The 12,299-nt window shown below is 44.6% G+C and overlaps 1 protein-coding gene across 1 annotated transcript in view; it reads left to right on the top strand.

Annotated features, from left to right (window-relative positions):
- Nucleotides 1-7,612, top strand: part of nell2b (neural EGFL like 2b) — a 61,422-nt gene extending 53,810 nt beyond the window's left edge. The window contains exons 17-20 of the mRNA XM_029249953.1: nucleotides 1,151-1,344; nucleotides 3,473-3,649; nucleotides 5,971-6,195; nucleotides 7,118-7,612. Coding sequence (XP_029105786.1) covers nucleotides 1,151-1,344; nucleotides 3,473-3,649; nucleotides 5,971-6,195; nucleotides 7,118-7,159 — 638 coding nt within the window. The 3' untranslated portion in view covers nucleotides 7,160-7,612. The remainder of the gene's footprint in view (nucleotides 1-1,150; nucleotides 1,345-3,472; nucleotides 3,650-5,970; nucleotides 6,196-7,117) is intronic.
- Nucleotides 7,613-12,299: the final 4,687 nt, after the last annotated feature.

The raw sequence follows: 12,299 nt of genomic DNA, 5'->3' as shown, positions 1-12,299 counted from the left end.
ACCGGTGCATGTCTCACCATCCGTGGTCCGTGGGACAGAACTCGCACATTTACTGCCACGTTCTCAGTTTATGTGGTCACAACAACCTTTGAAAGTGGGCAGCAGGTGGCGTAGTGGTTATAACTGCTGCCTTTGACTGTGGAGGTTGCAGGTTTGAATCCCGTATCCTGTTTTAATACCTTTGAGGAAGGTATTTACCCGAAATTGCTACAGTAAGGACTATCCAGATGTATGAAGCAGTAAAATAATTGTAGGTAGCTTAACATTTTAAGTTGCTTTTAAAAAAAGCAACAGCTAAATAAGTGAATGTAAAGAACATACAGTATTATTGGTTGGTGTTGTATGTCAACTTCGGAATTAGTCTTGATACATAAATATATCCTGAGGAAGGTTTTTTCTTCAGTTAGAACTTGTGAATTTCTGTCTTACTTGCGGACTGTAGATACAAGGAATAGATACGAGGAACAGAATTCAAGCAGTACTTGAAGATAACAGTTCTATTCCAGCGACTAGTAGGTGATCTAGTAGATTCAAAGCACAAGAGCAACCTTTCAGTGTGTCCACAGTTGGGGAGGTATCCTGCGATGGGTTAGATTTGAGGCTCAATCATATTTTGATCTGTGCTATAGTCAAGCCACTCATCCTGGACCTATGGAATGTTAGTCACAGTGTGATGCTCTCCTCACCAGTGAGGCTGAATGTCTTCTATTTGCATGTGTCAGTCTTTCAGCTGATCAAAACAATAAAAATACTCATGAACAGAGAAAGTCCCTATTTTGTGCTTGTCATGCTGTATATAAAAAGCATATCACTACTGGCAAACACCAAATAGAAATTTGACAAGATAGTAATCTTCTGTGCAGATGAGTATAGCACGGCCAAGACACGAGCGCTGTGGACCCATTTCCCATAAGGTAATTATCATTCTGGTTTTAGAAGTCATATTAAGTGGAAAGGGATCTTCCACGAGGCCGGAATGCTCCCCTTCACAAACAATTCCTCAGTTGTGGTTTGTGCTGGCAGCTGAGCAGACTGCAGGGGGTAACAGCCATCCGTTTCAATTTAACGCTGTGTGAGTGAAGATGAGAGTGGCAGGATGATGTGAATGTCATCATGCAATAGCCCTCAATTCCACACCCCCCCATGGCAGATATTGACGAATGCGGGACTGGGAGGAACAGCTGTGCCAACGACACGGTCTGCTTCAACCTGGAGGGTGGGTACGACTGCAGGTGCCCTCACGGGAAGAACTGCACCGGGGACTGTATCCACGACAACAAGGTCAAACACAATGGCCAAATCTGGGTCCTAGAGAACGACAGGTGCTCCGTGTGCTCTTGTCAGGTGAGTGCTGGACACTAAGTGGCTTTGATCCATGTGAAAAGGTGTAGAACCAGGGGGTTCTTGGTGTTTGGTGGTGCAGGTAGCTATTGTGTCTGGCTGGGTGTAGCACAGGTGTGGTACGGCGTGAGGGTCAGCACAATGTAGGTGCTTTACCATGATGATGGGGGGATAAATACAGTAATGTGCTGGTGATGTTCACTGAGATGTTCTTTGAATAACTCAATTAAATGCAGTCCCACCAAACAGTAGAGGCTCGCTGTCGAACTGCAGTAAATGGAATTTGTGCTAAGAAACATCTGTTTTAATGAAAATATTTAGCTGAACTTTGCAAGTCCATTTATGTTAATGAAATCTGATATTTTCATTTATTGGTTCTGAATATTAACCAGATACATTAGTGCTGAACTAGGTACAGGGCACTTGAACAAGGTACTTACCTTTAATTGCTTTAGTAAAAACTGCCCGATTCTGTAAATGGCTAAATGCTTGTAGGTAGCTTAACATTGTTAGTTGCTTTGAAGAAAAACATCAGCTAGAGGACCAAATGTACACGTAATCCCAAAGTGTTCACAAACTATTTCTTGCATCTGTAAATGGCCTGTATTTTTCCCTAACACAAGCTTAAGAACAAAATATGTATACAGGTGGTCCTTGACTTACGATGTGGTTACATTCCGCAAAACCCATCGCAAGTCGAAAATTCATTTAATACATCTAACCTACCAAACATTATAACCTAGCATACGTGCGATGGCCATTACGGGCTTGCTGCCGGCATGCTGGGCAATTATCTTGAGTTTCTCCTCAGGAGTAATTGCCCTCCACTTCTTTTTCCCACCAGTAGCAGGAGACACAGATGGGCGTTCCTGTGATATTATGGATGCACAAAACACAATGTAGATACAGTGAGGTATTTTTATAGCTGACCACCGAGAAATGCGGATCACTGCCGCTGCCCAGCATCGCGAGAGAGTTTCGCAGCACATATCGCTTGCCCAGGAACAAATGAAAATTCAAAGAATGGTTTCTACTAAATGTTTATCACCAGCTCACCGCTGTAAAGTCGAAAAATCGGAAGTCGAACCATCGTAAGTCAGGGAGCATCTGTATTCATTGCAATTGCTGAATAATTTAAAGAACATACATTCTTGTATTTTAGAAGATAAGAAAGGAATATAATAATCTTTACTTTTAATGTATTTTCTTAATTTAGTGGAATTGTTGGACAGGCTATTGCAAATTCTCAGAAAAATGGCTTCAGTATAATAAAATGTGAAAATTACAAGTTAACATAGAGAGCAGAACCCCAGATTTAGGATGGAATGCCACCAGTGTTCTTGGTATATGCCACTCAAAATCATATCATCGTACATATATACAGCAAAAAAGAAATGGAAGAAGATATAGGCTAATCTCCGATTATGTAAATCGCGGCATGAACACAACATTAAAAAGGTACTGATTATCTGATAAGTTGTTTTTTATCTCTGTAATCTCTCTAGTCGCAGGTGCCTGATGAATATCCTTTGAGCGATGAAAATTAAATAATTCATTAGATTAGCAAACCTTCAACACAGACATGTTGGAAAGCATATAATTTCCAGTTAGGTGATTCGTTTTCAATTATACAGAAAAGTGAAAAAAGTTTGGAGTGACAGGGGACCGGAAATCAAATTAGTGTATAATTGTCCAAGAAGGATTCCGTCTTCTCTGAAGCCACTGTGACGAAGGACATGAACCACAAGGTCAACGGCAGTATTCGCACATGGGCCACATTTTCGATGACTGTGTACTGATGGCAAATTGATAGAAAGTGAAAGTTAACTTATAGACCCGTTGCAGTAAGGTTACCATATGTATCCACAAAAGAAGATGTGGACACGATTGGGGATGTGATCTGTTTTGGTGAATCTTCGAACAACGCTGTCCGTTGGCTGGACTGGACCTTGGCAGGTGGCTTTGCTGTCTGTTGCTTGAAGACTTGAATGTTTGCCACCCTTTCTGTCTCACTGTTTCACCTTTAAAGTCGTTTCGGTGCCGCCCGAGTCACGGCGAGATGAATCTTCTCTCGCTGTGATCTGATCAGCCCGATCGTGTACATGACAGCTGTCACCTCTCTTCTCCGTAGAGCGGGCTGGTCATGTGTCGGAGGATGGTGTGCGACTGTGACAATCCCACCGTGGACTTGTTCTGCTGCCCGGAGTGCGACCCGCGCCACAGCAGCCAGTGCCTCCACCAGAATGGACTCCTGGCCTACAGCACTGGGGCGTCCTGGGTGGAAAGCTGCCAGCAGTGCCAGTGTCTGGTGAGAGGGAGTGGGACGGGGGTGCTGCCCCACTGGTGGGTGGGGGTCAAATGAGACGAGGAGAGGCTCCACCCAAGGACTGCTGTTCTCACTGTAGCCAAAGTATCATGATCCTTGGATCTTGTTCCACTTCATGGAACGCTTCGAGGTGACGAATTGGTCGTAAGGTGTTACTGTGCCGTGAAGGACGCAGTTAAAAACTTGTTTCCAGACATTAGCTGTTAACAGAGCTGCTCTTTGAATGGTTCCCGCTCAATCCCACTGTTTTTAATGGCCCTCAAAGAGTTTTCTGGAACCTCAACCTGTCAAGGCATTACATCATCCTTGTAGTCTTCGCCTTACATGATCCCTGTCCTGTTTGCCTTTCAGTCGTTCTTCCTTCCAAGCCATATGTTTATGAAATGCTAATTCTGAGCTTGGTATTCGTGCCGCGCTTTTAGCGTCCGGGACAAACAGCGTTTTGTCGGGTTTTTTTCTCTTCGCAGCTTCCTGTTCTGTAGCGCTTATATCATCTGCGTGGCGGATTCTCTCCCTCTCCCCTCAGGAGACTCGCAGTGGTTATCTCCTCTTTAGCAAATCAAACGGAACCGCCACATCGGGCCGAGAGGAATGCGAATGTAGACCCGCGGCGGCATTACGATTCAGGAGAGCTGCAGCGATGTATTTAGCGCAAACCGCAGTTTAAGAGAACCATATTGCCGGGTGGGATTGGGACATCGGTGTGTTGTCCGTGGTGATGTGCGTTCCTGAACTCCTTTATTTGCCAGAACCTTTATTTGCCTGCGAGGTGTAATAAATACCCCCCCCCCCCCCCCCCCCCACTCTAAGATGGAGAACGGGTTCAAAGAAAAGCCTGCGTCGTCACACAAGCGATGTATAACGAAGCGCAGGAAAATATATGAACTTAAACCCAGTCTCGCAAACTGTCAGAAGCACATGGGGAAAAAAACTGAGCGTCAATGAAAAGCCATTCACTTAGGCAATGTTGTATTGACTTTCTAAGGGACTCCCCCCCCCCCCTCCCCCCCACAACCGATATAATTTTTTTTCACTTACCCTGAAGAAGAAAAGCCATTTACCTTTATGACTGGAAACAGTATTGAAGCAGAGGCTTTTTAAAAGAATCACTGCTAAATTCACTTCTTCTGTCACTTCTGTTTTACCTTGAGAATGAACTAAGCGCCATTGAGGCAGTTGACACCTTAGAATATTAAGCACCGTTAGTGATTTTATCTCTGAATACGTGCTACAGCGAGCAGCAAGAAAAGCTTTGGCATGTATTGCAAGATTACGTTTTCCTCATAGTGCTGATAGAATTTGCACATTATTCCAGACCGAACGAGGTGAATTTATGTTTGCGAACAAATAGCTGCAGCCTTAGAGATTGTTTTCTTTTTTCTTCTTCGCTCTGTAATTGGATTTCATTCACAGTGCAGCTTTCTCTGTAATAGGCAAATGAAATACTGAACCATTTTAATCTTTAGACACAATGCCAGCAGTCAAACACTGATAGATAAACTGAATTAGTTGCAAGGGCAACATAGATGAAAAAGCCCTTGACGAGAGTAGCTGCATCTGCGACGGAAGGTGTTCAGCAGCTCTGTTGCCCAGGAAACGCCCAGGATTGGAATTCAGCTCATTATCGATCCTATGATACCAGCCAATCGGAATGCAGCAGACGAAGCAGGTACCCGCCCCTTTGTGTAGTGCACCCACCCTGCTGGCAGGTGGCTGGCGGAATGTACACCATGCCCTTCACACACACACACACACACACACATACACACCTGCACTGGACAGTGCTGCAGACTGTCAGTAAACTACATTCGGCAACAGATCTGTAACTCCAACCATTTTCAATCTGTGGAGCCTCCTGTTATTGTTCCCTCAGTGTTTTGAAATTCCTTGACAGTCACGTGGTGCGCAGTGTGAGCTGGCAGTCAAATTTCCAGATTTGGTGGCATGCTGCATTCCTGCCATAAGGTGTATTAGTAGAGAATTAAATATGTCACTGATGCAGGTCACCCTGTACTAAGTAAATGCTCCACAAAACTTTACGATGCTGGTCAGGGTGCATAACCCTTTCCTTCCGACTTCATGGAAATACCCAGCAAAATCTGTTGAGGTGTGTACCTGGAGTCCTCAGTGAAGAAAAGTACTGATCTTTATCGGCTGGAGTGACCAGGGGGTTTGTTTAGGGGACCAAGATGTTAACCTCTAAAGACAGAGAACACAGAGAGGAGCGCCTAGTTGCCGTGATCACCAGGAATAGCTGCTGCTCATGCCCCCCTTGACAGCACATTGTCTCATCTCGGCCATAGCAAGGCGAGGTGGACTGCTGGCCCCTGTCGTGCCCTCCTGTGGACTGTGAGTTCACGTTGATCCCTGAGGGTGAGTGCTGCCCGCGCTGCGTCACCGACCCCTGCCAGGCTGACACCATCCGCAATGACATCACCAAGACATGCACAGACGAGCACGGCCTGGTCCGCTTCAGCGGCTCCTCTTGGATCAAGCATGGCACGGAATGCACTCTCTGCCAGTGCAAGGTGGGGAAGAGCATACAAACGCGCACGCATGCCGCCGCACGTGGATGTATTTCATATGATGTATTAAGCAAATAAATCTGTAGCTCCACTTTTTTGCTGCAAAGCACGCTGTATGAAAGTCATTTTTTCCGTAGAGTGGGTATTTAGCTTGTACCTTAATCCAAAGTGACTTATAATGCTGGACTCACTGTGATACACTACTTTCTCTACAGTCATTCGCCCATCCAAAGCAGTGTGACACACACAGAAATGCACACAAGGGAAATTCAGAGTCGCAAACCCAAATGTCTTTTTAATGCGAGAGGAAACTCACACGAACAGGGAGAGAACGTGGAAGCAATGCACAGACGGACCAGGGATTGAGTCCATATCCAAAGGCACGGTCCAGGTGCAGGTTTACACCAGTGCTACCCGCTGCACCACTGTGCTGCCCATTCTGTGCACTTAGAGATTTGGGTCTCTGCTCTAATGCATGGTGCGTAAAACACGCGCGGCCACAAGCCTATGCTTCTGCTGTAATACGCGGCGCATAAGCAAACCCACTGCCACTGCTTTTCATTTCGTAGGAATCCTTGGATCCACTGTGGGCATAATGATGGGCTTTATTGCTCAGAGAAAACATAACCCGCTGTGGAATACATTTCCTCAGTCTGATGCTTTGGCACTCCAGTAGGACCAAGCAGCGGTACAGATGAACTACTGATATGCCTGTCCATTTTATACAGGTTTTTTTTTCCTCTGCAGAACATGCGGTATGAGGTCTTTAATTTTGCACCGCAGTCGCACAGCGGTAGCAGTACCCTGTCGAATTGGGCTCTTACAGTAGACTTGGTAGAGATGTGCTCCAGTAGGGCTGCTCCCTGGCATCTGGCGGTCCATCGTGACATGACACCACTCCTCTCTTTTTTTTTTCTCCCTGCAGAACGGACATGTCTGCTGCTCGGTCGACCCCATGTGCCTATAGCCGCCACGCCGTGCTGCGCTGGGGCGGGGCGGGGCAGAGGGGTGGGGGCATCGGGGCCCATTTGTACAGCGTCCCCTGCGACAACTCCGTTCCCAATCCACAGACCTCTTTATACCAAATACAGACGTGCGCCATACCGAACGGATGGCAGAGAACCACCAGGCCTCTGATGCAGGAGGCCGTCGACGTTGCTTCAGGTAGCCATTCGCGTTGAGGGAAAAAAAACACACATCAAGGAGAAACTCTGTAAGTCTCTGTACAAAGTACCCTATACTGGCATGACTGTACTCGATGTTGACCGTTTACTGATTTTTAATTCTTTCCATTCCTATGGATCGTGGTGTTCTCAGTAGTGAAAGTCACCATCCGTTTAGTTCCTCTTCTTTATGAAACACACATTCTGTTGTTTGGTAGCTCTTTGTTTATTTCCCATTTAATTTATTCTGTGGCTTGTTATTGTGTAATGGTGAAATAAACATGTCCATTTACAGTAGTAATTGTCTTGCGCCGTTATTGGTTGTTTGCTGGCAAGTGTGACCGTTCGTGAACGCAGACGCGAAGCATATCGGAGTGGAATTTGAAAATACCAGAGCTATTTGTCAAGTGCTTAAGTTGAAAAGAAGGAGCACTGACTACGGTGAAAGGTTTAACAGGATGACTGTCGGTCTTTTCGGAAGAGCCTCAGCTGTCCTTAAGTGCATCCTTTGCCAGAGAGGCTTCAAAGTGAAACATGAGGTAAACAAAGTTTGAATTCTGTGCTGCTTTTATCCAAAGCAACTCATTTCGGACATTATTGGAACTGGTAGCTTTACTAGAACAGTTTAGTATCTTCTTGAGTATTATGACCATAGAGCCCTATTTTGGATTCAAACTAGAAATTTCCATGTTACTAGTCCATGTTCTTAACCATCGTGCTGATGTTTTGCAGATAAATGTCTGTCATTATTTTCCAACCAAGCAGTTTTCCTTGCTCTTGTAAGGTAAGTGGGAGTTATGTCCACATGTGGTTATCAGGCTTCACTTGAGCCACCTCTGAAACTGATTCCAGCGTACCGCGTCCAGTGCGGTGGAAAAACCTGGAGACACGATGAGAGGTTACCGATGAGGACCGCACATGACACACTGGGAGAGAGCAGCCCGACACCCGAGACCTTATTCATTCAAGACCGAAATCTTCACAGAGCTTCATTTGTAATGTGTTTAGCTGGATGCTAGGAATCATTTTTGTTTTATTGAGGGGCAGAGTTAACTGGGTTCAGCTGAGCTTCGTTCTTGACATCATTCTGTTCTACACCACTGTGAGCAGAACTGAACTACCTTCTCACATTTTTGAATGGGAACCATCTGTTCAAAACCTCAGTTGCTTACAACACTCAGGATTCTCCACGGAGTCCTCTTCCTCAGACTGCTGAGACCTTTTCTAGTTTGTTTCCTGGATGGAGCATCACTGGCCTCCTACATATTTCAGATGTTACTATCATTCATGGGCTTGAACCTTAGGAGCTGAACCCAGGCCCTCTGGAGTCAGAAATTTTCTTTATAAAACCTGCAGATGATGCAAACTATACATCTATAATGTAAAAGGCACTCAACGGCACTCAGTAACTTGTGTAAAAATTAAAATATCTGCAAAGACACTGATCGGTTAATTGAACTGTACAGATGAGGTTCGATTCTGGTCACCGTCCCCTGTCTCACCACGAGTCCCATCTCCCAGCATGCTTTTTCTTCAACACATCTCATTTTGAAGGATATTCCAAGCACGTGCCTCTGAAGCTCTTAGTCCGCCCCCAGCATCCTCTCCACTCTCATCCCTGAGGCCGTGGGGTGGTGGGATGGTGGTAGGGAGGGGTGGGTACACAGCAGTGGGTCCGCAGCACTGCAGTAGTGCACGGCCACGCTGGCCAAAAACCCCTCCCCCCGTCCACCCTCCCTCAGTCTCCGAGCAGCTGTTATGGACTTTATGCGCTGGTGTCCATGCCCTTTCCGAGGACAGTCTGTCTGCAGCGCCCACCTCGGGAGATCTCCATTACGTTGTTGTTTATTTCACAGAGCGCAGGGGAACTTACAGAAAATTCCATTTAAATGACACCGTGACAAAAAAAAAAAAAAAAAAAAAATATATATAACCATGTTCGCAGTGGTGGGGAAAAAAAAAATATTTTGAGATTGTGAGACTGGTCTTATTTATCCAAAATAAGTACAGTCACTGTGTGCCCATGGCAATAATATTTTCTAATTTTAATTGGAAATGTAAATAGCTGCAGTTCAATCGCTGGTGTGATTTGGTTAATCTGTTTACAGTGACATGTATTTCCTTGTGGAAGGCTCACTAGAACATTTAATTTATTAATTAGCAGTTAAAAAAAAAAAGTCAGTTCTGGTTGGAAAGCACAGCGGACATTCTACAAACGCCTGTACGTGGTGAAGGGTCTCACTGATAGGAATCTTGGCTCTTGGTTTCGCCAGCTGAGGCTCGGAACCCCGGACGACGGCAGAAATATTGGCGGCCAGCACCTGGAGTGATAAGTATACGCCTGGAAAGGGTACAGCGTGGAATTGTGCTGGCAGGATGAATCCCAGCCGACGGTGGCGGGCTGCCAGTGACACACACATAGGGACGTGGGCAGGAGGTTTGACCCCTCATAAATGCACTGTAAATTATTGGAGGTCCTGAGCAAAATTAATCCCCAGCTCAGCCGATGGGACGGCGGGGTCCAAACTCTTTCACAGCCACGGCTGCGATAAGTTGAATATCCAAAACGCTACATCTTCATCTTTCAAGAATTTCCAGGATGGTAGCAGTTAAAAGCCATTGGGTACAGACAGGTGGAGGATATGGGCTCATGTGCTGAAACCCTGTTTTGTTAAACCTGTAGTTTGTTGACCTTCATGCGATCTCCTAAAGCAACATCTGCGCTTTGAGCAAAAGCACCCGGGAGAGCTGAATGAAAAGCCTGCTTAAGCTATTCAGCAAGAGAATCTTATTCAGAGTGAATAAAATGAATATATCATGCTCTTGACCTTTATGTAAATACATGTGAAAATCTATGCAGAAAACTTGCGTAACTTGAAGGTTTTTTGTTGTTTTTGTCAGAGGGACAGAAAAACATTGACGAGAAAATCAAGCAAAAGACAAAGCGAGGGCTTCGCGTCTTGTACGCGGCCGAAGCTCTGCTTTTCAAGTCCCGGCAAAGCCGACACCCGTTGTTCGTACCGCATATCGGAAACCTTTAAATGTGGCGTACACGATGGCAGAAGTTCCTCAGCTCTGTTAATGACTGTCCTATGAGGTCACTTCAGCGTTCCTTGACATCTCCACACCATGTGCGGCAAAGACAGATGGCATCACGTCGTACTTGTAGGAGCGAGATGAGTTTACGGAGCGCCGTCGTTCCCCTGCGCATTTCCCTCCCCGCCACAGTAACTGGCAGAACCTGGGATTCTTTCTCTGTCGCATCGTCGCTTTGTCACGGCAGCGGAATGTCAAGGGCAGGACACCGACAGCAGAGGCGGCCCGGTGCCGCGCAACTGCTGCGGAACGAACTCGCGTTTCTACGTTGTGAGCCAGAGCTCAACGATATTTTCCACCTTCAGTCCCCAAAAACAGCTGGAAAACAGAGACATCGTACTTTACAACTGTTGCAGTTAAAACTAAATTCTAAATGTTCATAGCTACTGTTAGATGGACTGAATATAAGGAAACGTATGGACAGTAACCGTAACACATATAACTCTAATAGATTAGACTAAGCTTGTTCCCTCCAAAATATTTCTTTGCTTGTTTTTTTGTTTTACATTTTTAACCCTTTAAGGTTTTAAGATCAACTGAATATAATTACTGTAAAGGAAAGATGGACAGTGTATGCAGTAACTGCAATATATATGACATTACAGCTGATAGCATCAGAAAGTTCCCTCCAAAATATTTGCTTTTTTTTTTTTTAACCCATTCACTACTTTATACATGTATCTGCAATTAAGAGTACAGCACATTTTAGGTAAAATAACCTTACAGCCTCTATCATTTTTAAACTTTAATAGTTTTCTTTTTAAGAATATTCTTTCTTGTTACAAGAAAGATTTAAACCATATGGTTACAGATTTTACTAAGCATTATTTTCCACTAAAATATTTGCATTTTGAGATGCTTCAGCTTATTTCTCTGTTTTTTTAAACTCTTTAATTTTCTGTTTGACTTCACACAGTCATAATAACAAACAGTAGAGACACCAAGGCACTGCAAGTATGTCCACACATATAGAGCCGGATTCAAAGTCAAAAGGGTACCACTTATCACAGGTGTGACCATGTAGCACCTTCTAATAACTTTCAGAAGGATGTCCAGACATTAGAGTCATCACACAAGTCAAACAATTTTTCCAGCAGAAGAAATCTAAACACTTCAGTCATCCACCTATTAACAGAGAGAACTCCTGGTTTGGACCATCCGTTAAAATACATTTCTTTTCCAAGTACGTAAGAGTAACAAGTCTATGTACTACAACATCACAAAAAGAAGAACTTGACAAAGAAAACAGATGGAGACCAATCGAACATCGTCCCAAAGGTTTTTTTTAAAATTTAACAACCATTTCAACACGACAAAAGCTGATGGGATTTGCGAAAACATAAAACTAATCTTCTAAGCAGCAGCTCAGCAAACCTTCTTCACAGTCAGATTACATCATTGATCGCAGTTTGGATGTTTCATTGTGTTTGTTTAATTAAACACAGGTGTCAATATCCATTGTTTGCTGCTCTTACCCGGATAGTCCTATTAGTAACGATTTGTCTCAAGCCCCCGCATCTCTGCTGAAGGTTTCAAATAGACTGTGACAAGGTGGCAGCGACTCAAAGGCTGTCGATTGTTTAATTGATTTACAGCTGTTAACTATTGTTCTTCACCGAACCAACAAATACCTCCTTAGATTGACGAGAAGGAGAAGTGAAGCAGGGTGATCAGTGACAGAAGGAAACTAGTTCAATGCAGAACATTGTTGGGGTTGCCCTCTGGGTTTAAGTGTCATGAGTGGTTGCTGTGTCACCCATTTACAGGTTTTTTTTTTTTTGTCACAGCTTGCTGGAACCTTCTGAGCCTCAGTGCTGGGATGTACAGTTAGTGGAATATGTGTGATGT

Source organism: Scleropages formosus, chromosome 2 (genome assembly GCF_900964775.1).
Source record: "Scleropages formosus chromosome 2, fSclFor1.1, whole genome shotgun sequence".
NCBI lineage: Eukaryota > Metazoa > Chordata > Actinopteri > Osteoglossiformes > Osteoglossidae > Scleropages > Scleropages formosus.
This window is presented reverse-complemented; position numbering and strand designations above follow the sequence as displayed.